The sequence below is a fragment of the Arachis ipaensis genome, chromosome B3 (assembly GCF_059453495.1).
Source record: "Arachis ipaensis isolate K30076 ecotype BB chromosome B3, ASM5945349v1, whole genome shotgun sequence".
Classification (NCBI taxonomy): Eukaryota; Viridiplantae; Streptophyta; class Magnoliopsida; order Fabales; family Fabaceae; genus Arachis; species Arachis ipaensis.
Window position 1 is genome coordinate 17,497,798 of NC_142438.1, and position 27,363 is coordinate 17,525,160.

At 40.3% G+C, this 27,363-nt stretch overlaps 4 protein-coding genes across 4 annotated transcripts; 2 read left to right on the forward strand and 2 right to left on the reverse strand.

The window, feature by feature from the left end:
• Window positions 1-910: 910 nt before the first annotated feature.
• Window positions 911-4,413, reverse strand: LOC107629972 (autophagy-related protein 8C-like). Its single transcript, XM_088509905.1, has 7 exons — window positions 4,212-4,413; window positions 3,429-3,662; window positions 3,227-3,274; window positions 2,413-2,468; window positions 2,280-2,332; window positions 1,749-1,867; window positions 911-1,209 (listed from the first exon to the last, which is right to left on the reverse strand). The coding sequence occupies exons 3-7, from the start codon at window positions 3,261-3,263 to the stop codon at window positions 1,112-1,114; spliced, it is 363 nt and encodes a 120-aa protein (XP_088366031.1). The 5' UTR covers window positions 3,264-3,274; window positions 3,429-3,662; window positions 4,212-4,413; the 3' UTR covers window positions 911-1,111.
• Window positions 4,414-11,471: 7,058 nt separating this feature from the next.
• Window positions 11,472-11,903, forward strand: LOC148569940 (uncharacterized). Its single transcript, XM_088506743.1, has one exon. It carries the CDS (start codon window positions 11,472-11,474, stop codon window positions 11,901-11,903), a length of 432 nt encoding a protein of 143 aa, XP_088362869.1.
• A 204-nt stretch (window positions 11,904-12,107) lies between these two features.
• Window positions 12,108-12,944, forward strand: LOC148569941 (uncharacterized). The gene has a single exon (XM_088506744.1). The coding sequence runs from the start codon at window positions 12,108-12,110 to the stop codon at window positions 12,942-12,944; it is 837 nt and encodes a 278-aa protein (XP_088362870.1).
• A 12,698-nt stretch (window positions 12,945-25,642) lies between these two features.
• Window positions 25,643-26,609, reverse strand: LOC148569942 (protein FAR1-RELATED SEQUENCE 5-like). Its single transcript, XM_088508462.1, has 2 exons — window positions 26,423-26,609; window positions 25,643-26,325 (listed from the first exon to the last, which is right to left on the reverse strand). Exons 1-2 carry the CDS (start codon window positions 26,607-26,609, stop codon window positions 25,643-25,645), a joined length of 870 nt encoding a protein of 289 aa, XP_088364588.1.
• Window positions 26,610-27,363: the final 754 nt, after the last annotated feature.

Below are 27,363 nucleotides of genomic sequence, written 5' to 3' on the forward strand. Positions count from 1 at the left end.
TTTAAGAGACTATAAGTTAGAATTGAAAAGCAACATTAGTTTGATTTAGATAACTGCCAATTGTGTTGATGATGGTATAACCAGAAAAACTACCTCGAAAGTAGTACAATATAAAGAATGATTTTAGCCTTGGAATGAACTTCATCATCTTATTAGCTTAGATATAAATCCAGTCAATTAATTTACCTTTTTCTTTTGTTTTTTTTTTCTTTCTTTCATTTTTAGTGTGTGTATATATATTACTATGCATGAATGTGTGTATGATAATTGATAAAAGTTATCTCTCATATATTAATTGACTTAATCCATTTAATTCATTTTTAGACTTATCTAAACTGATTTGATCTATTAATCAAAACATATATAATTTAGGTGGGTTAAATGTTTCAGCTAAAACGTATCCAAACCAGAAGTTTATGTGGTGAGAAAGAGAAATTGAGTTTAGAATTAAAATGATTTGTTTTAAAATAAAAAAAATAAAAATAAAAACTTTCTTTTTTCAAATTTATTTCCAATTTTCACTTTTCATTCGGCTTTACTCTTCACCCAAAAATTCCCTTATTTTAATTCCCTTGAAATAAATCCTCTAAATTTTTTAATATTAAATATAATATTTTATCATTTAATGTCTTTTTACATGTTTTATTTTAATCTCACTTTAAAATGTATAATAAAAAATCACTCTTTACAACCACATCAATTAAAAATATTTAAGAGAATCCATTTTCATAATCCTATCATTATATCAAATAGTGTAAACTTTTTTTTTTTTTATACTATCAACACATTCAAATTAAATAAATAAAAAACAAAGATCGGGTGTTAATTCTAAACAAAGAAATTGCTTTTCATGTTTTTTTTACTTCTACGCTATGAAATTTCATTCTTTTCTCCAAATGAAACCTTCAACTATTCCAAGAGAAAGGCATAATCATAAGGCAATTTTTCAAATAAGCTGGAGTACACATACCATTATCACCAAATTAAGTTTAATAAAACTTTACATGAAACGATTCAACCCAGAGAATTTACAATTATGCCACCTCCTTCACATTGGGCGACTTTTTAGGAAGTTCTATTCACATGGTTTGCCTCTCTCCATTAGTTGATTTCAGATTATCACACCAAATGTATTTTCCCCACTGTAAGTCATGTACAAGAATCCATCTTCATCCTTATTTTCCTCATAAATCGCAGACATAATAGCCGCTACACAAACAGAAAATCACGGCTAAGATGATAAAACCAATAAGAATAACCATTGAAAATGGGGTAAACTACTCTCATCTCCCCTTTTAATTGACCAACTTACACTGGCCTCATTTATAGTTTATTACTAACATGATATAAGCTTATTTTCAGTTATTTAAGTTGTTCAATAGCGTTTTGGAATTACAAAAGATATCATTACAATGTATGTGACTGGGGAGTCTTAGAACAATGGAGTTTTCTCTGTGTGATCTCAAAGTTACGGGTTTAAGATGTGGAATCAACCACAGATGTAATTATCAAGTTAAATTACCTACATTATACTCTTTGGATGTGGCCCTATCCCAAATCCTGTGTTACCACATACTGCTTGTGCACGGGACTTCCTTTTGTATCATTGCAAAGTATGTGTTATGTACACAACTATTTGTTATTAAAAATCTTAATTGAACAAAATAAATATGGTTTACCCCTTGGAAATAAGTCAATAACAAGTCTACATATACTATCACATACACCCAAAAAGCAATATATATTACCAGTTGGTGGCAAAATGTTCTTCACAAAAATGAAGATGGCCTTTTCTGGACTCAGCTTGATTCTCTTCCGCACCACATAAACAAACTGTCCGACAGTCAGATCAGCAGGAACCAGATACCTACAGTCATCCAAGAGGAATTAATATTTACCATGAAGAATGAGGAAAAAAGGCAATGAAAGAAATCAGAAACAGAATCCACAGAACATAATCAAATATTCAGACCAATGTTCCAATCAGCGTGCTATCTTATCATACAGTACATTATACCATGTTAAAAAATGAGTCAAAAGGTGTGCTACTTCAAGAAAATTTTAGTTTAAGGCCACAAGGGGAAGAAACCGTGAAACCGGCAACTTATACAGGTTCCAGCCAAACCCCAAAGAAACACAAATAAAAAGCTAGTTTCCAAAAGTGCATATATTTTTCAAATTTTGACGTAGAAGCTGTTTGACATTCAAAGTAATTGAGTTTAATAAACTGTAAAGAAATTACAATTGCACTTATAATCAAAGGTAATAAAAAAACTAACTTTTTCTTATCAATTTCAGGAACATCACTCTTCTCTGCCCTTTCAACAATTACCTACACCAAAACAGTAAGCCAAATTAATAATCAAGAAATGAGATTACAATGATTGATGCACACAGTAGAGAGGTCATTACTGGAATTCTATCAGGATACTTCTCTCTTATGCGAGCTGCCTCAGCCTGCCTCCTTTCTGCAATATAAATGTTTGCACAAGTTACAGAACATCGTTAATAATAACAATAACAATAACAATAACAATAACAATAACAATAAAGGTTTAGCTAACATGTGCCGAAGAGCATATAATAAACTTAGTATTAGTAGAAAACTTTAGATGTTTCATTTAATAAATACAAAACAAATGCATTGAAAACTTAAATTTTTAATAATTTCAATGAAAACTTTCTTAATTTGTAAACTTAACATGTGTCCATAGCTAAACCCTAATAATAAAAATACAAGCACATACCAAGAGTTATTTTACCATATGATGAAAAGAAAAATTCTGAGCAGCAATAAAAGAATAAATAAAAAGGGTATGATTTCTGTTTTGAATAAATAAATAAATAAATAATATCCACCGGGGGAAACAACAATTAACCCATCACATGACCTAATAGCTAATAGAGCAGATTAGCCGTAAAGAAAGTATAATTACGTTCTTCAACATTGTTTATACTTATGCATTAATCAAAGAGAGAAAAATAAGAAAGCTAGCACAAGCACAAGGACTTTGCTGAGTTTAGTAAAAGTTTCTATAATAAAAACACAAAAAGAGCTTATTTCTCATCGGAGGGCACATAATGGAGCTCAAAATTACACAAATTTGAAACCCTAATAAAAATCGAAACGCAAATTGCAATTCACAAAAGAGATAAAGCATGCAACGTATTACAACCCATACAAGGAAAATTGAAGAAAACAAAAGGAGAACAGAGAGAATCGAACCAAGTGGGTGTTCCATCTTGAACGAGCTCTTAGCCATGGCAAATAATTCTGCAGCAGAATACGCGCGGAGAAATTCAATCAGAAATTAGGGTTTGAAAGGATAGCAACGATCGATCGAGGAAAAACAAAAAATAATTTAACAGAAAAGAGGAATGAAATTGGTTATGTTAGGGATATTAAAAGGGAGTAATTAATCGCTTACCAATGGGAGAGGAAAGAGAGAGAGAAGAAACCGAACTTAGCTGTAAGCAAACGAAAGCTTGTTATTCTAATTCCGTGGTGTTTTATTTGTTCATTACTCATTAGGTTTTGAAAACCTCTGTCAGCTCTTCTCACATGGCCACAAAATAGAAAACCTTTGCTTAACGACACCGTTTCTTTTTTTTGTTTTTTTCACACTATCCCAATACCCAACCGGCTAAGGAGTAACGCCTCGCTGATATTAGTGATTTTTTTTTTGGTAATAGGGCCGAAGCCCAAAAAAGGAAAAACTATCCACAAGGTGCTATATGGGATGTATGAGGAAGTATAGGGAGCCAATGAAGTATTTATACAATGTGTATAATACGGTATACGGATGTTCGATTTAGTAGGATATCAGATGTTTATTATTTCTGGTATTCGGATGGTTATTCTGGATAGTATGGATGTATTGTGTTTGAGAAATTAGTAATATTTTATCCTGGATGTTTATTTTTTAACTCATATTAGACCAAATAAATAACTTATTGTACACATTGTACAAATACTTCATTGACTCCCTAGTGGAATTCAGGATGTATACATCCCTTTTACATCATCATCGAGAATTTGTTCTAAATTTTCAAGAGGATTATAAAAAAACTGAAACTCTTTAGTTTTGCTTAAAGCTAATTTTGCAAGTGCATCAGCCGCTCTATTTGTCTCTTTGTGAGTATGTCTGAACTGAAGTTTTCAAGGTCTGTTTTTAATTCTTCGAATATCTTGAAGAAGCAGATTGTAGCACATCTCTCCTGATATGAGTGATTTTTCTTGCACAGTTCGAAGCTCCGGCATGTACTCATGTGCTTTGACTTTTTACAAAAACAAATTATATTTCACCCAAAAAAACAAAGGGGCCTTAGCCTAAGTATAATTTTTATTTACAAAGTTTTCAACCCCATTTTTTTATATAGATCAAAACTCCCAAAGGTCGAGTAAATAAGGGTGATAAACGAGGCAAAATTCGTTGAACTGATTCACATAACTCATTAAAAAAGATTGGTCAGAATAAAAATTTAAAACTGCAATAATTAAAAAGTTCGTCTAACTTGTACTACCTAATCTGCGGATTTCAGTAAGATGGGACGGGTTTTTTCGGTGGGTTTTTTTTTTTTTTTAATTGAAGATGATAATTGAAGATGTTCTAAGTTATAATTTAAATTATGTTTTATGTTTGATTGATTAGAGACTTGAAGATGTTTAATTATATGTTTTGGACAATATTTGTTTTATTTTTTATAATGTTGATTTTATTATTTTGTTTCAAAAATTTGGTTAATGATTATGTTTATTACATATTTAGAATTATAAAGATTTCAATATTTATGAATTTAGAAAGTATAATTTTTTATCTTTAGAAATTATAAATTTATTTAAATGGTTGTGAAATATTGTTTAATATTTAATAATTTATTAATAAAAAAATAAAAAATTAATTAAAAAAAATTTGCAAGTTTAATCCGCCAACCCGCCATTAGACAGGATAAGAGAGGAATTCAAAACCACCTCACTAGATGGGGTAGGACGGGTCAGCCCACCAAATAGTGGGCTTTTGACTGAGCGGGACAGAATAACTTATTTACCATCCCTACCAACAAAAAAATGAACGACTTACAAACCAACAATCGAAGATCAAAATTTTTCTTACGACAAAAAAAATTCAAAATTTTCACATATATTTAGCTTTTTAGCAAGGTCAATTAAGAAGATAATTTTTTAGTAACAAAAAAAGAAAGTAATTTTTTTTTATCTAACATCAGTTAATTTTTAAATTTTAAATTCTATATCATAAAATTTTTTAGCATTTCAATATATTTTATTTATGTTTAAAATGTTGACAACACATAATGTGACATTCATACACATATTAATATGTTAACTTCAATTTTTTTTGTTGGCATCTCCATTAATGATATTAATCCGAATTACTGACAAAAAAAAAATAGACTAAGTTAAATCGAGTTATGTAAAATTTAAACTTGGCTCGTAACTTAACTTATTAGCAAATGAGTTTAATATAAAGTTTAAATTTAACTCAATTAAAGCTCATTAATCGACTTAAATAGTATAAATTAAATATAATTTGTATACATTAAAACTTTAAAAAAGTATATGGAACTAAGAAGTTACTAACAAAAAACTAAACAAAATCATATTAATTTATATTAATAATTAATTAATTTTAAATTTTTTAAATTCAAAATTTAAAAAATTTAAAATTGATTAAGTAAACCTAATTAAAACCTATAAAATCTTCCTCTTCTCTCTCACATTAACCTACCAACCTCCAACAATCACATACACAGACCCCTCTCTCTCACCGTCAGGCCCTCTCCGCCTCCCCACCGCAACCTACTCCTCTTCTATCACCGACATCTGGCTTGTTGGATTCGCCATCGTCGACAAGAACCGCTTCCCTTTCGTGAACCAGATGTGTTACCGGAGTCGCCGTTGCAGTTGGAGTTGAACTTGAGCTCGATCCCTAAGACGGCGGCGATTTCGGGGAGTTGAACTTGAACTTGGTGATAAGATTTTCCTCCTTCAGTTGTTATTCAACTCTGTCTGACATATTATGTTATCTTTAGTTGGTATTTGGTAATATGGATGATGAGCGCTAACCGAATCGTTGATGCTGCAGAGCAATGCTCTGGGATATTAGGAGAAATCAAGAAGCATGGAACCAGATCCAGTTGCTGAGTTGGATGGACATTGTGGGCAAGTGACACTGTTGCACATGGATCCATACAAAATGGTTACTGGGGGTCCTCATGATGAGTATGTCAATGTATGGGAATCTGACACCGGTGTTCATGCAAATTTCTTGTTTTGCTATACTGATAGAAAGAGGTTCCTTGAAGAGACTGCAAACTACACACTTGATCTTAGTCAAAAGGAGTCCTTGAACAATTATAGAAATATTAAAAAAATATTCATTTAATATAAAAAAAAACATCCTAATACTTAACAAAAGAAATATGTAATTATATCTTAGCAAAAATAATTAAATATCTATAAAATTTAAAAAAAATTATGAAATTCTTAAAGAAATCGAGACTTTTACATTTGTAATACAAAAAATTCGAAAAATATATAAAAGAACATCCATTTAGTATGAAAAAGAAACATTCTGATACGTAGCAGAAGAAACATCCATATATATTAACTCGTAGAGATTTTGAATTCACCTAAAGGTATTTAGCTCTTTTTTGGCTAATACCATTTTGGTTCCTAGCATTGTTGTAAAACTTTATATATATAAACTTTTCACATTCTTCTATTGTAAACAATTTAGTTGGATTCGTTGTATTTTCATTCATCAACTACTTAACCTATAATAAAATAGATTAAAGTATGAGCCTAAACCCGTTTGATTCTCTCAAAAAAAAAAAAAACTATTATGTTTAGATATAAAAATATTATATATACACACAAAAAATAATAATTATGTATTTTAATATGTATATATATTTTGTATTTTAAGTGGTTAACTTTTTTTTTATATCTAAAATAATTAATTAAAAAATAAAAAAACAATAAAATTCAACTCAAAACTACCCAAACTTTATTAGGCAATCTGTATAGATAATGTATTAGCTTAATAGTATTAGAAGTTAAAATTGCACAATTAGTTAATTATGCAGTTAGACAGTCAGAGAATAAGCTAAGCTGGCACACCAACTACTTGTTTATAAAAGGCAATATCTTGTAACTAATTCAGTTAGCTTGCTATTCATCACCTCTCTCTCTCTCTCTCTCTCTCGCTCTCTCTCTCTCTCTCTCTCTCTCTCTCTTTCTCCTTTTCTGTGTGTCATTTTCCTTCTTTGAAGCTCAACTTCTGATATCTTTCATGGTATCAGAGCTTCAGATCCATGGCAACACCTTCTACTGTGCAAGCCTCAACTCCAACGATCTCAAGAGCAACAGCGATCGCCAATTTTCCTACAACAGTGAAACTTATTGAAGACAATTACAAAGTTTGGAAAAGATAAGCACTTGCATGCATCAAATCAAGTCGTTTGCAAAATCATCTCAATGACAGCTCAATTATATCAAGATTTAGCGCTGAAGAAGATCGTAGCAATAAAAAATAGTCACAAGAATTCGAAGATTGGGAGCAACATGATGAGTGTCTGATTACGTGAATGTTATCAAGAATGGATGAAAAGTTTGTGAACAAAGTAGTTGAGTATGCCTACGCGTATGAAATCTGGAAAACGCTGGAAGAATATTTTGTTGCTCACCTGAAATCAAAAATCAAATATCTAAAAACACAATTAAAAGCAATCAAGAAACACAGATGCACGGTCTCAGAATACATCTTGAATATCAATAAAGTAATTGATTCTCTAGCTACACTTAGAGCCCCTCTATCTAAAGAAGAGTACTTTGAACATGCTTTAGGATGTTTGAATGAAGAATTTAGTGCTTTTATTACAATTATTAATGCAAGATCTGATCACATGGCCACAAGTGAATTTGAAACTCAACTTCTTGCACAAGAAGAGGTAAATGAGAGGTTTAAAAGATATGAGTTAGTTCTGGCACAAGCTAATGTAATGCAAAAGAAACACACTAGCAGTGGTGCTTATGGAACCTATAACAGAAGTTATGGAGGCTTTGATCGTGACTATGGCAGAGGCTAAAGAAGAAGAGGTAGAGGAAGATATTTGAGAGGTGGTAATAGTGTGAGGGTACTAGAATCAAGGTGGCAGGACATATTGTCAGCTATGCATCAAATCGGGACACACAGCTGGCAATACTATAAGAGATTCAATCAAAACTACCAAAATTCACTTTTACAACATTCACTAAATCTTCCTCCACCAAATGTATCGTTTCATAGCAATGCTGCTGATTTGGAAAGCACTTCTACCTCCAACTCACCCCAAGCAATGCTGGCAAGCTCAAGCACCACTAACTTAGGATGGTATCCAGATTTAGAAGTCACTCATCATATCACCTTTGATCAAATGGATTTTATCACTAGCTCAGAATATGAGGGGACAAAACAGGTTTATGGAGGTAATGAAAAAGGTATGTGTATTGCCAATATTGAACGATCTAAGATGCATTCATCTATCTCAAACCATACCTTTAAATTATAAAACCTTTTACATGTTCCCACCATTTCAAAGAATCTTGTGAGTGTGTCAAAATTTGCTCTAGATAATGAAGTCTTTTTTGAGTTTTGGCCTTATGTATGTACTGTCAAATGTCATGAGTCAAGAAAAATCTTACTGCAAGAGAAGCTTGAGAATGGATTGTATAGATTTGATAGAATTCAAGTTCTAATAAAAATCTGGCCAGAAAATAAAAAACAAAGTTAAAATAAGCTCAATAGCTATGACTAAAAATTACACCAATAATTACTTATTGTTAATTGTCTGAGTTAATCTGAACTTATTTATTTTTTGAGTTAATAATTGACTTATTGTTTATTGATATTAATTTTCTAAGTTTATTATTATATGAGTTAATTATTTTTTTAGTTAATTAGTATTGTATTTTCTGATTTATTAGTTTAGAAATTATTGAATTTAAATATTTAAAATTATATATTAATTTTTAAACAATTTTTTTAAAAAATTTAAAATTTAAGTTTACCATCGGTTAAATATGTCGGTAGTTATTAATTTAATTATTAATTAACAATATATTATCATCGAATTTACCGGAAAAAAAATCTGACGATAAAAATTACTAGCGAAAATTTTTCAACGGTAATTAGCGGCGGACGAAAAAATCTGCTGGTAAATAATTACCAATGAAGTTTATTCCAATGATAATTCCGATGATAAATATATTACTGACAGATTTTTTTATAAATTCGACGGTACTCAATGTTTTTTTGTAATGTAATGATTGCATGATTAATTCAAAAAAAGCTGTAACTTAACAATATAAGAAGAGATAAAAGCATCAACAAAAAGAAAAAAAAATAAGAAAAGAGCAAAAATACTGTTCCGAGGGTTACCTGAAACTGGAGGTCGATCTCGGATGAGATCTTCTGTACTGGTCGGTATCGACGTGTCCGGCTGGTGAGTTGCGACCGGAGCTGTTGTGTCCGACTTGTTGGCTGGCTGCACTGTTGATCCTTGGTCACCGGAGGGTGGGGGGTACCTGCAAGAGACTCCGATGCTTAAGTTAGCACGGGTATTAAGCAGGTTTATTGTAGAATCAGAGTATGAGTTATATTTGGGTGCTCTAGTGTATTTATAGTAGTGTGGGCTGATCTTTCTGATAAGATAAGTTAGTTATCTTATCTTATCTTATCTTATTTTGAGTGAAGTCAGCTTATCTTCAAGGGAACCATCTTTATCTCTATAGGCTTGGATTGCCTTTGGATTTGGGTCGTATTCCTCTATTTGGGTCTTTTATTGGGCTTTCCTGTCGGTTTGGCCGACCTCTTTAGGAAGAGGTCGGGTAGCCTGATTTGAAGAGGTCGGTCGCTTTGTCGCCAATCATTCCAAGTCGAATAACTCGACCCAGGATATGAACAAATACTAAACCATTTTATTCATGGGAGTCGTTTTTTTTATTGAACTCATAATTAATACCAGTTTTTCTCTTTAGACTTAATAAGTATTTTCATATATATCTTTGAGTTAAGTCTTAGGACAATTTGATTTTTTTATATAAAGGAAAAAGCTATAGGCATTGAGAAAAAGTTTAACAAAAGTCATGAGAAAAAAGGGTAAGATATTAAGAAGAAAAACCATTAATAAATATATTGTAGTTAAGTCATTAATAAATATATTTTTCAATAACAAACTAGGCATACAAAAAGGATGACATTACCGCTTAGCTTGTTTTGCGAGAACTAGTTCACATGTCCGGTTTTTAACAATCAATATTAACCTTATTTAGAAGGCGGATATTTTCATGAAGATTTTATAATTGTCTTTATATATGTAAAGATGTATTTTTTTATTATTATATGATAAATTATAAAATTTGATTTGATATGTTATAAAAAAAAATTTAAGTGTGACCAAACAAATAAAGTTACTGTTACGGCCTGACCCAAACTAAATGTGGGTCGGCCCGACCCGGGCACCACCCAACCCAAACGGTTAGGAGCAAGGCGCCCGTTCGCCGACCCGGACACGCGTCCCTGATAGCTTCGTTACAGCTGTGCAGGGAGGTCTCGAAGAAGGTGGGCCTGTCCTTGTAGGGCCCACCTCTGGCACGGTATAAATGGGGAAGGACCTACCCTTCCCTCAAGGTACGTCACATGCCACTCTCCTCATTCGCCTGCACACTTCACTGACTTGAGCGTCGGAGTGTCTTTGCAGGTGACACCCCCTTCCACATTCGAAGTGCTCGGGACGTCGCTTACCCCAACCCGGTGACGTACGACCAGGCGAGATCTCCCCCCGCTTCAACCAGGACACCAACCCGAACCGTCCGGTACTCGACCTACCGAACATTGGCGCCGTCTGTGGGGATCGCCTGAATGGAAGTAGTACAAGGCCCTGGAGGAGCAGGGCGAGAAGCCGAGCAGAGAGGGGAACCTATCGTGGCGTCCTCGGAGGAGCGCACAAGATCCCCTCCTCGACGAACCACACGATCCCTTGAAAGACGCCCCTTCGGGGGGACCGGCAACAACAGTGCCAGGATAATGCAGGAACTGCGTCACAGAATGCAGGACCTAGAACATCGACTGGCAGATCGGGAACATCGCCAGTGAACACCCAAATCAGGCGACTCTCGTTCTCCCCCAAGAAGCCGCTCCCGACGCACACCTAGCCCAAGATCCGAATCTGAGAGCCCCAGGGAGGAAGGACGCACAAGGAGGCACCGCGACCCCCTCATATATGTCAGGCACAGGAGGCGGCGTGCCACAGATCACGCCACGTCAGATCGTGACCGGGAAGATGGTCGACGAGAAGACGACGAAGGGAGAACACGGCGAGCACGCGGACCAGTCATAGTAGGCGCGACCCCATTTCATCCTTCCATCCTCGAAGTCCTGCTGCCAAAGCACTTTGACAAGCCAACGAACATGAGGTACGACGAAACCCAAGACCCACAGGAGCACCTTACGGCCTTCGAGGCCAGGATGAACCTGGAGGGAGTAGGGGACGAGGTAAGGTGCCGCGCTTTCCCGGTCACCCTCGCGGGACCTACGATACGGTGGTTTAATAGCCTCCCGCAGGGCTCGGTGGCCAAGTTCTCGGATATAAGCCATGCCTTCTTGGCCCAATTCACTACCAGGATAGCCAAGGCAAAGCACCCAATCAACCTGCTTGGAGTGACGCAGAGGTCCGGTGAACCGACAAGAAAATATCTGGATCGTTTCAACGACGAGTGCCTGGAGATCAATGGACTGACCGACTCAGTTGCCAGCCTATGCCTGACAAACGGTCTCCTAAATGAAGACTTCAGAAAGCACCTCACGACAAAGCCAGTGTGGACAATGCAGGAAATCCAATGAGTAGCCAGAGAATACATCAATGACGAAGAAGTCAGCCAGGTCGTGGCTGCCAATAAATGGCAACCCTCCTATAGTCAAAACCGGCACCACGGAAGCGGAGAAAGGCAGAAAGAACACGCCAAAGACGGCGGTCCGAGTAAGAATCTCAGGCCGTTTCCTCGCGTCGGAAAGTTCACCAACTACACTCCCCTCACCGCACCAATCATGGAAGTTTATCAACAGATAGCCGAAAAGGGGATCTTGTCGAATCCCCGACCACTAAAGGAGCGAACAGGGGGGAACCGGAGCCTCTACTGTGACTATCACAAGGGCTACGGGCACAAGACTCAGGACTGTTTTGATTTGAAGGACGCGCTGGAGCAGGCAATTAGAGATGGAAAGCTAGCCGAGTTCTCCCACCTCATTAGGGAGCCGAGGAGATGGAACTGCGACCACGAGAGCGAGGACGGAACACGGGCAGCAAAGCGGCGTCAAGAGCCGGAAGAGAACGACCACGGCCTCACCATTGTAAACGTGGTAACAGCAAGAAACGCGGCACCCAGGTCGAAGTCGGCACATAAGAAGGACGCCAAGGTCCTCGCGGTTTCCTCATCCTCCGCGCGAAGCACCAAGAAACTCCCATCCATCTCATTCGGCCCGGAGGACCAATGGTTTGACGAGGTCGGGAAAAGCCCTCCCGTGGTCATAACGGCCAGAGTAAGAACCGGTCTCGTCAAGCGGATCCTCGTAGACACGGGGGCAGACTCGAACATCATATTCCGCAATGTGTTCGATGCTTTAGGCCTAAGAGACGCCGACCTACAGACTCACCAGCACGGCGTCGTAGGGCTCGGCGACCACTTCATCAAGCCGGACGGGATAATCTTCTTGCCGACCTCCGTGGGACAAGGTCAGAGGAGAAGAACAGTGATGGCCGAGTTCGTGATCCTACGAGACTCCACCGCTTACAACATCATCCTAGGGAGGAAGACCCTCAACGACCTAGGGGCAGTCATCAGCACTAGGATGCTAATAATGAAGTTCATAGCTGAAGACGGGTAGGTAGGGTCCGTAAAAGGAGATATGGAAATGGCAGTCGCTTGCGACAACGCCAGCCTCTCCTTAAAGAAAAAATCTAAAGAGGCATCGGGGGTGTTTCTCGCCGACCTGGATGCCAGAGTTGATGACAAGCCCAGACCCGAACCAGAAGGGGACCTGGAAAAGTTTAGGGTCGGGAATACGGAAGAAAAGTTCACGTTCGTGAACAGAAACCTCCCCCATGAATTAAAAGAGCCTTTGATGAAAATGATCAGAGCCAATGGCGATTTGTTTGCCTGGACGCCAGCCGACATGCCGGGGATAGACCCCCGACTCATGTCGCACCACCTAGCCATAAGGCCGGAAGCCAAACCAGTGGCTCAAAGGAGAAGAAAGATGTATCAGGAAAGGGCAGAAGAGGTGGCCAGACAAATGGCCAGCCTCCTCGAAGCGGAGTTTATCCGGGAACTGGACTATTCGACCTGGCTATCAAATGTGGCCCTGGTAAAAAAGCACAATGGGAGATGGAGGATGTGTGTGGACTACTCCGATCTCAACAAAGCATGCCCCAAGGACTGTTACCCCCTCCCCAACATTGATGCACTCGTCAATGCGGCCGTGGGGTACCGGTATCTGAGCTTCATGGATGCTTACTCTGGCTACAATCAGATACCGATGCACCAGCCAGACGAAAAAAAACGGCATTCATAACACCAGGAGGAACCTATTGCTACAAGGTGATGCCTTTTGGCCTAAAAAACGCGGGGACCACGTACCAGAGGCTGATGAACAAAATATTCAGCGATCTCATTGGCAAGACGGTAGAAGTCTATGTGGACGATATCCTTGCAAAGACCACCCAACCTGGTGATCTCATAAGCGACCTGGAGAATGTGTTCGCATCCCTCCGACAACACGGCATGAGGCTCAACCCGCTTAAGTGCGCCTTTGCCATGGAGGCTGAAAAGTTCCTGGGATTCATGATAACCCAAAGGGGAGTGGAGGCCAACCCTGAAAAATGCCTAGCGATACTCTAGATGAAGAGCCCGGGTTGTATCAAAGACGTTCAGGGATTGGCGGGAAGGTTCACCGCGTTGTCCTGGTTCCTCGGTGCATCGGCAGCAAAAGCCCTGCCCTTCTTCAACCTGATGAAGAAGGGAATAGCATTTGAATGGACTCCCACGTGCGAGGAAGTATTCAACCACTTCAAAGAAATCCTAGCAGCACCCCCGGTGCTCGGTAAGCCCAGAGCCGGAGAACCACTCTACCTATACCTGGCCATAACAGAAGGAGCGCTTGCAGCGGTGCTGGTGCGGGAAGAAGGGAAAGCCCAGCAACCAATTTACTTTGTGAGTAGAGCACTACAAGGGGCAGAACTTAGGTACAGCAAGCTGGAGAAATTGGCATTAGCACTCTTGACCTCTTCCCGCAGACTACGACAGTACTTCTAAGGTCACCAAGTGGTCGTGATAACGGACCAGGGGATTCATCAGGTGCTCCAAAAACCCGATTTGGCGGGAAGGATGATGACCTGGGCCATTGAGCTATCCCAGTACGATCTAAGCTATGAGCCCCGACATGCGATTAAAGCGCAAGCAATGGCAGACTTCCTAGTGGAAGTAACTGGAAATCTAACCGAGGACGCGGACACATGGTGGAAGCTCCATGTGGACGGAGCCTCCAACCAGACGTCCGGGAGCACCGGGATCATCTTAGAAAGCCTGGCCGGAGTCATCTACGAACAATCGATTAAGTTTGAGTTTCCCGTATCGAACAACCAAGCAGAATATGAAGCCCTCCTGGGGGACTTGGTACTAGCTCGGGAAGTCAGGACCACGAGGTTGGAAGTATGCAGCGACTCGCAGGTCGTCACCGCACAAGTAAATGGAAGCTACCAAGCCAGAGACTCGCTGCTGCAGAAATACCTGGAGAGAGTCAAAGAGCTGAGCAAACAATTTGAAGAGGTCACGGTCCAACACGTCCCGAGGGAAAGGAACATACGGACAGACCTCCTGTCCAAGCTAACGAGAACAAAACCTGGAGCTGGCAACCGATCCCTCATTCAAGGCATCACCAAAGAACCAGCAGTTGCCCTCCACCTGACCAAGACGAGCCCCTCCTGAATGGACTCCATCGTTGATTTCTTGCAAAACAGCAAACTCCCTAGAGATGAGAAAGAAGCCAAAGCATTGAGAAGGGAGGCTGCCAAGTACACGGTCATACAGGACCAGCTATTCAAAAAGGGACTTAGCCAACCTTTACTGAAGTGCCTACACCCCGGCCAGATGGACTACGTGCTCAGAGAGGTCCATGAGGGGTGCTGTGGTCACCATATCGGGGGCAAAGCCCTGGCAAGGAAGCTCATCTGAGCTGGGTATTACTGGCCGTCCATGATGAATGACTCTAGAGAATTCGTGAAAAAATGCGCAAAGTATCAACAGAACGCCAACTTCCACAAGGCACCAGCTTCTGAACTGAGCCTACTGACGTCCTCCCGACCTTTTGCACAATGGGGAGTCGACCTCTTGGGACCCTTCCCGGTCGGCCCAGGGCAAGTCAAGTACCTCATAGTCGCCGTCGACTACTACACCAAATGGATAAAGGCGAAACCGCTGGCCAGCATATCCTCATCCAATTGTAGAAAGTTCATGTGGAGGCAGGTGATAACCCATTTCGACATCTCAGAAATCATCATCTCGAATAACGGGATGCAATTCGCTGACAAGAAGTTCGCAGAATTTCTCACCGACCTAGGGATAAAACAGAAGTTCTCCTCGGTAGAACACCTCCAGACGAATGGGCAAGTGGAGTCTGCGAATAAGGTCATCTTACTGGGCCTCAAGAAGCGGTTAGACAGCAAAAAAGGTGCACGGGCAGATGAACTCGCCTCGGTTCTCTGGTCCTACCGAACAACCGAGCAGAGCTCCACGGGAGAAACCCCTTTTCTCCTAACGTACGGGGTTGATGCGGTGATACCCATGGAGATCAGCGAGCCGAGCCCACGACTACTTCTGACAGGAGTAGAAGAAGCAGTGGAGAAAGACCTGGTAGATGAGGCCAGAGAGATGGCCCACTTGTCGGAGGTAGCACTGAAACAAAGAATGGCCCTGCGCTACAACACCAAGGTGCTAAGGAGGGAATTTGAGGAAAATGACCTCGTCTTACGACGCAATGACATCGGTCTTCCGACCCCAGGAGAAGGAAAGCTGGCGGCAAACTGAGAAGGTCCCTACAGAGTCAAATAAGTGCTCGGCAAGGGCGCATACAAATTGGAGAGACTCGACGGCAAAGAAATCCCGAGGACATAGAATGCAGGTAACTTAAGGAAATTTTATTCTTAGCTCGAGCACGCCAACCAGGCGACCCGACGAGCTCAATGATTTACTTTAACAAGCTCAATAATTTACTTTTGTCAAGTGCCTACCATGTCAGTATACTTGTTAATTGACGATTAATGTTTACTTGTCTAAATTCTCCCACCAACTATTTCCCAATATGTATCCACACATCATGTTTTTCAACGCATGGCAAACGAGACAACGATACGGCAACCCAGGATTGATCACCCCGGGAGCCAAACAAATCAAAGCCATAACAAATGGCCGCGATAATAAGACCGACTTGGTTTCGCCCAAGTTACCAACATAACAGCAAAATGGACACAAGCAATAAGTTCACACCGGAAAAACGGTAACAAAACAAAAGATGCTACTAAACAAACAAATAAAGGAGATAATCAGAAGCCGACCAAGCGACTATTAAAATATAACAAAATAAGTTTTAACAGTGTTCTACAGCAAGGTCACAAATACATGCAAAAAACATAAGGCACAAGAATTCACTTTCGGGGCATGTCAACTATCTTGCCGCCCTGGATCGTTTTGAAGACCCCAATGGCCGACGTATCGAAATCGGGAGCCAAGACCTTCACTTGAGCCCTAAGGGCCTCCTCGGTCATGAAGATTGCATTCTTTCCCTGCTCCTTGACCGCCCTATGTTTCTTTTTGAGCTCCTCAACCTCAGCTTGAGCGGCTTTAGCCGACGAGATGGCCGCGTCAAGCTCCTTTTCCATAGCGACCACCCGACCTTGTGCGGCACTAAGCTGGCTCTCTAGAGTCATCTTCCGCTCGGTTAAACGGGAGACGGTGGCATCGAAAACCTTCAATTTCTCCTCGAAAGATGCAACCTTCTCCTCGGCATCCTTGCACCCCTTCTTAGCCGCGGACAGTTGTTCCTGAAGCTTTTCAACCTGGGCTTTGAATTCGTTGTTGGCCTTGGCAGCAGTTTTGAGTTTCCTTCGTAATGACTGCATTCCCGACAACTCGAACTCGGCCTTCCGAGCTATTACCGCTCCGCGGAGAAGCGTGCGATACATCCACCTCGCCTGCCCCGCGAGCTCGGTGCCAAGAAAGTGATCTTCCATGCCAGGGATCAGCTGGTTGTCAATGAAAGCCCCAGCATCGAAATTCCTCTCCATCACAGTGAGAGTTCCTTCCGGGCTGGAGGATGCCCTCTGCCTCTTGGGAGTAGGGATAAGCCTCAGGCCATCATCCTCTTGGTGAGTAGAGGACGAGTACCCAATGCCGGCCGTCTCCTCGGGAATAGGAGAAGCTCGCATCCCGGCAGAATTCTTGTCAGACATCTCGGTGTCCCGAGGCGAAGGCACAGCTTGATCCTTCTTTTCTTCAGTAGGGTCCTCCGACTTCCCGGCAACCTTCTCATCAGCCTTCTCCTCATCACTATCCTCCAAGAAGGTCTTGTACAAACCCTCGAGTCCGGTTACCGAAGCAGACATCTCCACTGCGACAAACAAACAAACACATCAGTTGTAAAGCCGGCACAATCAAATAAAATGATAAACAATGCGAAAATACAAGACAAAGCAGCTCACAAATATAACTCCTGGCGACCTCCCATTCACCCATGAGGAGATGGGGGTTCACGTGATTCTTTCCAAAAACTGCCCATAACACGTCGGCAATTCTCTTATTTACAGCAGAGATTCCCTTATAGGTCACCTTTATAAAGGTGTTAGACCCCGCCCCGAAGCTCCAGTACGTCGGGATGAGGTGCTCCCCCTCCAACGACAACCAGAAGGGATGCCGACCTTTGGCGGGATGGACCTTAAAATATTTATCCTTGAACTCATGATAAGAGTCCTCGAACAACCCAAATATCCTCTGACCCTGGGCGGATCGGAAGGACAAGAACCCTTTCCTCGTTTTTCCCTCCTTGGAAGGATTAGTGGGGTTGAAGAAAAAGAGAAAGATGTCAACAGACACCGAAAGCTCGAGATATTCACACACCATCTCGAAACAGCAGATAGAAGCCCAACTGTTCGGGTGTAGCTGTGACGATGACACAGATATTCGGTTGAGAAGCGCCATCTGGAAGTCAGAAAACGGGATGCAAACGCCCACCTGGGTGAACATGGCCTTGTAAAACCAAATCCAGTCGGCAACCCGGGGGGAGTGGAAATTAATTTCATACAACCGTTCATTAGGAGCGGGAACGAAGACATCATAATTGGCCTCCTCGTCTGTCCCTCCACACAGATACTCACCTTGTCGGAACTCCGTCAACTCCCCCTCATCAATCTGATTTGGCGAATCCTTCACATCGGAAGTCACCCAGGCGTAGGGATCGTAATTCGCGGCGGAGGGAGAAGCCTGAGAAACGGTGCGAGGCATACCTACAGTGGGGGTACCACTCCGTTAGTCTATGAGGTCGGGAGTCCAGAAAAAGCCCAGAAACTATATTTGTCCTATCCAACAATTAAGATCAAGCATGGCTAAAAGCTATCTATCATACAAGCTATCTGAGAGCCTATCCTGGAATGGTAACCCCCTAACGCACCTACTTGACACTAAAAAGTTATCTACCACGCAAAAACCAAACAAACAACAAGAACAAGAAGCAAATATAGACAACAAACGTACAAGAAAGACACCAATAAGGATAAGAAAACAACGAAGCAGAAAAGAGAATGGATTGATGCTTACCTGGATTAGTTGCGAAAACTGGGAAGGAAAAAGGGAAGATGCGCAAGGATGCTAGAACGAAGCTTTGAGATTTTTGGGAGTGAAGAAGAGAGAGATAGGAGGAGCAAGAGTGGGAGAGGAAAAACCAAGGCAAAACTGTTTAAAACTGCCACTCAAGAAGCGCGAAAGGCCTGGGGGTAAAATGGTCTTTGCATACAGGGTTTTCCAACCCATTATGAGCATTTAATGCTCTATGCGAAGAACGAGGCGACAAGCGGCCGTTCCAACAACGAACAGACACGCGCGCAAGAGGCACGTCCCCCCCACGGACGGTCGACCTGGCGACAACGCACAAAAGGAGAGAACACGCCACCAACGACCCTCACGGTCGTTGCTGGCGCGTCGGGGCACTGTTACGGCCTGGCCCAAACTGAATGTGGGCCGGCCCGACCCGGGAACCACCCGACCCAAATGGTTAGGAGCAAGGCGCCCGTTCGCCGACCCGGACACGCGTCCCTGACAGCTTCGTTACAGCTGTGCAGGGGAGATCTCGAAGAAGGTGGGCCTGTCCTTGCAGGGCCCACCTCTGACACAGTATAAATGGGGAATGACCTACCCTTCCCCCAAGGTACGTCACATACCACTCTCCTTATTCGCCTGCACACTTCACTGACTTGAGCGTCGGAGTGTCTTTGCAGGTGACACCCCCCTTCCACATTCGAAGTGCTCGGGACGTCGCTTACCCTAACTCGGTGACGTACGACCAGGCGAGATCTCCCCCCTCTTCAACCAGGACACCAACCCGAACCGTCCGGTACCTGACCTACCGAACAGTTACATTTTTAATACAAAACTTTTTATAAAAAAATATTTTTAACATCTTCAATTGAGTAGATGTCTCTTTAGAATTCTAGCAAAGAGTTTGAGTGTTTGAGGCAGCTAATAAGCATTGCAAGAAAACCAAACAATTCCTATGTGTAAATTGGCGAACCACTGAACCTACGAAGTGCCTCATGCATGAGAAGTTGGGGTATTATGTCCTATGAATCCCATAATTCTAAATTTAAAAAAATAAAAACACACACACACACACGTATGTTTATATACACACACGCGCCAGGTACCTCGGATAAATCTAAGATAAATTATAAAGATAATTAGTATGTTTATATTATGGTAAATATGATAATTATAATATTTTAAAAGTGTTGTTAAAATTAAAGTAACATTTTAATTATTAAACGTCTTTTAAAAAGTGTTACTCAAAAAAAGTGTTACTAAAATTAAAAAATATGATTTTAATTTTATCATATTTACAGTCATTATTGTAGTATAATTATACTAAAATTCACTAAATTATAGTATCCTAATTGTCATTTATACTTTGAGCACCGCTAGGGAGACAATGAAATATGTATACAATGTATACAATGGGCTATTTATTAGGCCCAATTAAAATTAATGAAGAAAATTAACCCATCAAAAACCCTAATCCTATTATGGCTGTTTAGTTTAACACACGACCCAATTTCTCATATTTTCACTTTTTCCCCAAATCACTCAACCCTTTTGTTTCGCCGTTTTTCCCCCCACACCCAAACCCTTCCAATCTTTACACACACCCGTGACGGCATAGAACCCTGAGCTCCGCGACTTGCAACCAAGGAAGGTCACCCCTGAACACAGGACTCCTCATCGTTGGCATCAAGGACGGCGCACTGTTGCTGCTAAACATCCCGCCGTCTCTGCAACCGAGCCGCTGAGCGCGATGCCGCCGATCAGAACTGCAACCAAGGAGCCCTCACCGACGAACCAAGCAGCATCAAAGTCTCCTCGCGCGGGCAGTTTTCTCTCCTAGCAGCGGAGTAGCCGAACCGGGAAAAACAGTCGCCTGCTCGTCAACAGTTCACCGGAAACACAATGAACATCATGACCGGAAGAATCCTAACCATCCAATGTAAGTGGGTGTAGTTGTTCATTTTTCATTGGTAATCGCTGTTGCATGTTTGAATGTAGATAGATTTTGTTGATTAAATCCGTGATTACCCATGGTGAAAAAGCAATAGTTGCGATTTTAGTATCGCGGAGCCTGTGGAGTATGTAGTTAGTTTAGGTTGTTGAAATTCATGGTGATTTAACTTTGGCGCGGGAAAGGTTAGAAATATTTGGGATCGTGTTTATATAGTAGTTAAATTTAAATATTTTTTGTCCCTTCCCGTGTGGACCATGTGCATGCAACGTAACGTAAACTGGCTGACCATTGTTGAAAATTGGTTGATATTTGCTGGATGGTTACTTTAATAGGATATTGGATAGTTATTCTTCAAATTTTTCTCAAGTCTCGACAATTTCTAATTCTTGCTATGTTGCTATTGTCACTGCAGCCGAAGAATTAGCTGAAATTATTGTTATTGGTTTGTAATAAAAAAATAATTTTTATCACAGGCCTGGACCGTTAGATTTTTAAACCCGGACGTCAAAATTGCATCTAGGAGACTCTAACAAGGTAATATCTGCTGTATGGATATAAAGAAAGGGTTGATGCACTTGAGGTGCGTCTTTGTGTTATGCTGTTTTGTGCAAACTAAATTTGATTATGTTTTTATTTATTGTATTTAACTCATGCTTCCAGATACATGAGCAAGATAAGTACACAATATAAGCTTTTTTTTATCTTTTTTTTTGTGTGTGCCTCAGGATGCAATAAAACAATCTCAATATCTCAGGTTCAAGCTTTCAACAAGATAGGTGTCCAAACCCTTTGGTTTAGTGTTCCTTAGATTTTCATTTTCATGACATTTATATTGGTTTATACGACTTTACATCACGATCTCCACTTTCTTTTGTTCTGTTTTTATTTGGTTGTTTGAAACCTTTTTTAGATTCAGCGTGATTCATGTATCTTTCATCTGTGTTCCAACCTATTGGTAAGCGGTTTAGGGCCGTCACTGAATCTCGTGCAAAGAAGAGGAATGAAACATAAAATGTGTCTTGAAATGCATTTTATACTTTGTAAACACTCTTGTTTATTATGTCATTGAGTTGTTGGTCCTTATCATAGTTGCTGGGGAGATTTAGTTGGATGGGTACATAAGTTTCTAATATGGCCATCGGTGTTGATAGATGATGTTAACGCAGGAAGATTGGGATAATTTGCTTTGATAAACCGTGCATGATATGTGGTTGTTTTTGGTGTGTTTGTAATTGATGGATGTGATCCTCCTATTGGTTTGTTAGTAATTTCCTTTGTGCAATTTGGATGGTCGCTTTGATAGGGTATTGGATGGTTGGATTTCGTATTTGCTGCTATGTCTTCATGAGTTAGTTTTTTATCTCATTTATAGATGGTTACAAAAGGGAAATTATGAGGTTTGATCTTTATATGAAAAAGGCTATAATCTTTGAGGCCAATATTTTCTTATCTGCCTCGATACATAAGTATGATATTGTCGTGCCATATAGCGTCCAATAATTAAGGTTACGTCAATTGGAATGTAATTTAATGCTATTATTTACGTAATTTGGCTGCAGGTTACCTGCCTTTTTTGTAAGAGTTAATGACTTAGATTGCCGGCTGAATATTGCGTGGGTAAATTATCACGGTGCTCGACCAAACTAATCCCTAAACCGGCCGAAGACACACTCAGATGGGTAAAAAGGTATCCGATTGATTACATGAATAAATGAACATATTTGGTTATTTTTTATGAAAATATGCTGATCCTTTTTTGTTTTGCTCAACAGAAATTAGTTGAGACGCGATGCTCACTTTGCTACATTAACAACTTATTTACACATTTGGAACGACATAATGAGTAGGCTAAGTTGGCGGAGATTGAGGCCATTGGATTTGATTTCCTGCGCCGGGTACCACAATGGCATGTGAAGCAGATCATCATGCTCCAACTAGCTAGGGCCTATGACATGGAGACAAACACTTTAAGAGGGTCGTCGCCGGGGACATTCACATTATCGCCAAACTTATCGGTAATGTATTCGGCATACCTTCTCGAGGTTAGTGTAAGTTATGTAAGATGTAAAACTCCCGCTGAGTGGTTATGCTTTTTCTGATGTTGACACGTACTGATTGTGGTAAACTGTTTCATTTCGGGCAGGTGACCCAATACCGGAACTGCAGAAAAAAAATGAATCGCATTTGGCAATTAAGAGATAATTTCAGAAGAAAACTACAACCTAGCTGCGGGAATTTGTCTTTGCCTGTCCGATAGAGACCGAGCAATAGAGGATGACCTTTAGAAGATACTTTATCATGGTTGTTTTGAAGATGTTTCTTAACCCCACAAGCCAGCAGACTATTTCTTCATGGCACCTCCCTCCGATATTGGATGTCTCTAACCCAAGAAGATTTCATTGGCCGTATCAGATATTAAAGGGGTGCGAGATGCGATAAGGAAATTCCAAGACGAGAACTGGGAAACATGCGGTGGGTGCATGTTCGTGTTGCTGGTATTGCAAATAAATTACGTAAATTTAAAAACCATCTATGGCTTTAGGTGTAAGTCCTAATATTTAAGTTACTTGTGCATAGGTTTTGCACTTTCAGCGCTTAAAGCATGGTCCGTTGCATGCATGTTATGTACCCGAGCCTTGGATTGTTGAATGGACCACTAATGAACTTGATAAGAAGGCTAACCATGTTATCTCACAGGTTCAATTTCTATTAGTCTCTTTTTAACAATCCAGTGAAACACAGATGCAATTGGAGGTTCACGTTGATGTTTTTCATCTATTTGTTGTCCCATATTGAACACACAGGGTTGCATAGTCAACAATGCAAGGAAACAGAAAAAAAAGAAGAAAAAACAGACTCCTAGTGAAACAGTTAACGAGAAAGGAAGGAGTAAAAGGCCCCGCAAGGACGCTGACCAATCACCGTCTATCCAACGTAGGACTACATCTCAGCCAAGCTATAAGGATTCGGATAAGGTGATCTGCTTTCTTTATGATGGATTGTGAGCTCATTTAATTGGATCCTTACTTATCCAAGCGGATGGTAGATTCTTATCATAAAATTTGCTTGTACAACTTTGGAAAGTTATTTCAGTATGTGGCTGCATGGTTGGTTTTGATGTATGGTATTTATAAATGAAAACTTGGGAGAGCTGATTTTAATGACCGTGAATGCTATTTACATGGTTTTATGTTGAATGCTTGTTTGAATACATTTGTTGTGTCTTATTTTTTGTTAAGTTTTTATTTGGGTTGAGTTTGGTAATTAAACAGATGCAGCTAACATGCTCAACTTAGGTTCTGAGCTGAACTAGATATATAACTTATGATTTATTTATTTCCATGGCTTTTTATGTATGAAATAATTGATTTATGCGGCTGCCAAGTTGATGGATTGTATGAAAATAGTTTTCATTGATGATTAGTGTGGTTGTATAGTATGGTTTTATGTTGAATGCTTGATTGAATTCATTTGTTGTGTATTATTTTTGTTAAGTTTTTATTTGGGTTGAGTTTGGTAATTAAACAGATGCAGCTAACATGCTCAACTTAGGTTCTGATCTGAACTAGATATATAACTTATGATTTATTTATTTCCATGGCTTTTTATGTATGAAATAATTGATTTATGCGGCTGCTAAGTTGATGGATTGTGTAAAAATAGTTTTTATTGATGATTGGTGTGGTTGTAATTGAGGGCTGTGATGCTCCACGAAGGATGTTCATGTTTTTCGTAGGCCTTTTGGGTGTTCACTTTAGTGGTGTTGTTGATGTTCACTTTAGTAGGGCTTTGGATGGTTGGTTTTTATGATGTTTTTTTAGTTTTATCTGTTGGATTGTTACTCGAGTATCTGATTGGATGGTGTTATGTAAACCGATGCCTTTAAGATGTTCAAAGGGGTTTTGATCTGAATTGGATTGCTAACTTTAGTATTTTCATGCATCCTTCTTTATCTCTGTACATTCCTTCATTGTTTGGTGTGAAACATGCTGTGATTTGCATGTAGTTTTTAATTCTTTTGAAAGTCCAACAGTGTGGCAAGGTCGACAATGGAAGAAATCAGCAGCGCAAGGACTTCGACCAGTCGCCACCTACCAGGAGCCGGGCAAAACCTCAGCATAGGGATATCGATGCGCATAAGGTCGACATTAACATGCTTCCTGTAAATTATCCAATCTTATTCTTTGATCAACTGTATAAAAACTTAAACCCTATATGTTTACCCCATGAAACCAGCCTCTTCCACTAATCTTGATAAAAAAATGAATGCAATGTCTAACAAATCTTAACTTTTGCTAAAGGAACTTAACAATGACATGAAGCCACCAACTTGTTCGGGATCAGCCTGGCCTACAACAGCACCAAATCTTACATCTTGAGTTGACTCCGGACAAACCACCTGGTGAACAAAACAAAAGGTCAACAGTTAACTCCTTCCATAGTACTATACCAAATAAAGATGCTGGGTCGAGGTTGATACACACATGTACCGAGGGGTCATGCTTGTTTTTCCTCCGAGCAGATTTTTTAAAAGACTTCTCCAGGGCAGCGCTGAGTCTCTTACTCTTTGGCCGGCCCTTTGTGTTGATCTTCAATGGGGCTTGGATGTCCATCACACCGACAACGTTCAAACTTTGTGAGCCAATATTGTTGTGGGAGTCCGCCACACTCTCGGACCTCTTCTTGGCACGGTGAGCAGTCAGCTTAGCTCTTGTTTCTTCCAGAGCAGCATGAAGCAAGGCTGTTTCTTCGTCGTCATTTACAAAATCCTAAGCAATGTTGTAGAAGTGTGCACATAGTCCCCTGAATACAACATGACTCTCATCCGACCGATTGACGTCGTGACTACTCTTGACATAAGTATGCCTGCGCTTCATGTTCTTGCTCCAACGAGGGAGAACATATCGATTAGGTACTTTATACACCTTGTAAGAATGGAAGACTTCAAGACAATGACAGCATAACACGCCTGAACTCTCAAATAGATTGCACTCACAACGAACCTCGTGTGTGGATCGATCAAAGTGGACGTCGTATGGAACACAAAGAATAGTATCATTCACTAGTTTTTTCTCTTCCACCTTTATGCATACCAATGGCCCTTGTTCAGCAACAACAGAGACTCTGTAATTAGTCTTCTTGACAAACTCAGTTTGAACATCCCTAAACATGCTGGTAGTGTACTCCTGCTGAAAGTGTCTCTCCATAGGTGAGCTCGTTGCACAAGGGATAACCCCCCTCGAGTCTGCTGCATCATCCTCCAATTCCCTTTGCTCCTTAATTCCAAGCACATTGTCATATTCGTGAACAAATTGGACCAAGCTAGTCCGACTGTGTAAGAAATTTCCGTAGAATGAGTGCATGCTCTCACTCCTTTGCGTGCTCCTCATGGCAGCCCAAAATTCACCCTTGAAGTATATTGGGACCCACATGCGTCGATCATCAAAGAGGTCTACATAAAGAAAAAAAAACCTCTTATTAAATCATATAAAACCACCTACCAAAAAGATTTTAATTAATGAGCAAAAAGTAATTGTACACTAACAGACCTGACAGCCATGTGTTGTTATGTAAGTTGTGCTCATCTATGAATTCAGACCAGTTATCCTCGAATGACTTCTCGGTTCGAGAGTTCCACACAATATCATTGAAGTCATCATACAACTCCCTGTACCGGCGGTAACTTCTTCGTAATGTGCCAGATGCACCACCGGTGTCGTGTATTGGGTAAGACATTTTTTATTGCACGGAAAATGGATTTGCATTGATCGGTAATGATCTGCTGTGGAGCAGTTCCCATGCACTTCACCCATTGGCTGAAAACCCACTCATAACTTGGGATTTTCTCATTTCCAAGAAGAGCACAACCAAGGATTGTCGACTTACCATGGTGGTTGACACCGACGAACGACGCAAACAGTAATCCATGCCTATACGCAAAAACAGTAACAAAAAACAAATATCACTCATGACCAAACAACGGAAAAAATATAGAAAAATAACACCAACATAACTACTCCATACTTGTTTGTGCTATATGTGCTATCAAGTGACACAACATCTCCATAATATTCGTACGACGCCCTACACCTTGCATCCACCCATACTGCACTCCAAAATTTACACTCATCGTCCAAATTCACTGAATAGAAGAAGTTTGGATTGATGTCCTTCATTCTCATGAAATAGTTCATCATCTCTCTGACATCCGCATTGACATTGCTGGTTCAGAGCCTGGCTGTAATATAATTTCGTAAATCATTTTCTGAGTATCCCAGGTTAGATGGGCCCCCAGACTCATTTGCCAAGCTAGAAAAGTCTTGTTTGGTCGAATTCCAGCCTCATCATTATCCTCGATCACGCACTTCACATGCATGGTCAGCTTCCTATACTCATGGTAGTACATCGCCTTTCTCGCTGAACATGAGTGCGAGTGACTCAACTCCACCTTGAAGCAAACCCAGTCTTGCGTCTCCTTATCAAACTTCAC

Coding starts and splice junctions, on each gene's coding strand:
- LOC148569942 (XM_088508462.1), bottom strand. CDS start 26,609: ATGTCTTACCCAATACACGACACCGGTGGTGCATCTGGCACATTACGA. Junction 26,326..26,422: donor TAACAACACATGGCTGTCAG/GTCTGTTAGTGT, acceptor TTCTTTATGTAG/ACCTCTTTGATGATCGACGC.
- LOC148569941 (XM_088506744.1), top strand. CDS start 12,108: ATGGAAGTTTATCAACAGATAGCCGAAAAGGGGATCTTGTCGAATCCC.
- LOC148569940 (XM_088506743.1), top strand. CDS start 11,472: ATGAGGTACGACGAAACCCAAGACCCACAGGAGCACCTTACGGCCTTC.
- LOC107629972 (XM_088509905.1), bottom strand. CDS start 3,263: ATGGCTAAGAGCTCGTTCAAGATGGAACACCCACTTG. Junction 2,333..2,412: donor AGTATCCTGATAGAATTCCA/GTAATGACCTCT, acceptor GTTTTGGTGTAG/GTAATTGTTGAAAGGGCAGA. Junction 1,868..2,279: donor CCTGAAATTGATAAGAAAAA/GTTAGTTTTTTT, acceptor GGATGACTGTAG/GTATCTGGTTCCTGCTGATC.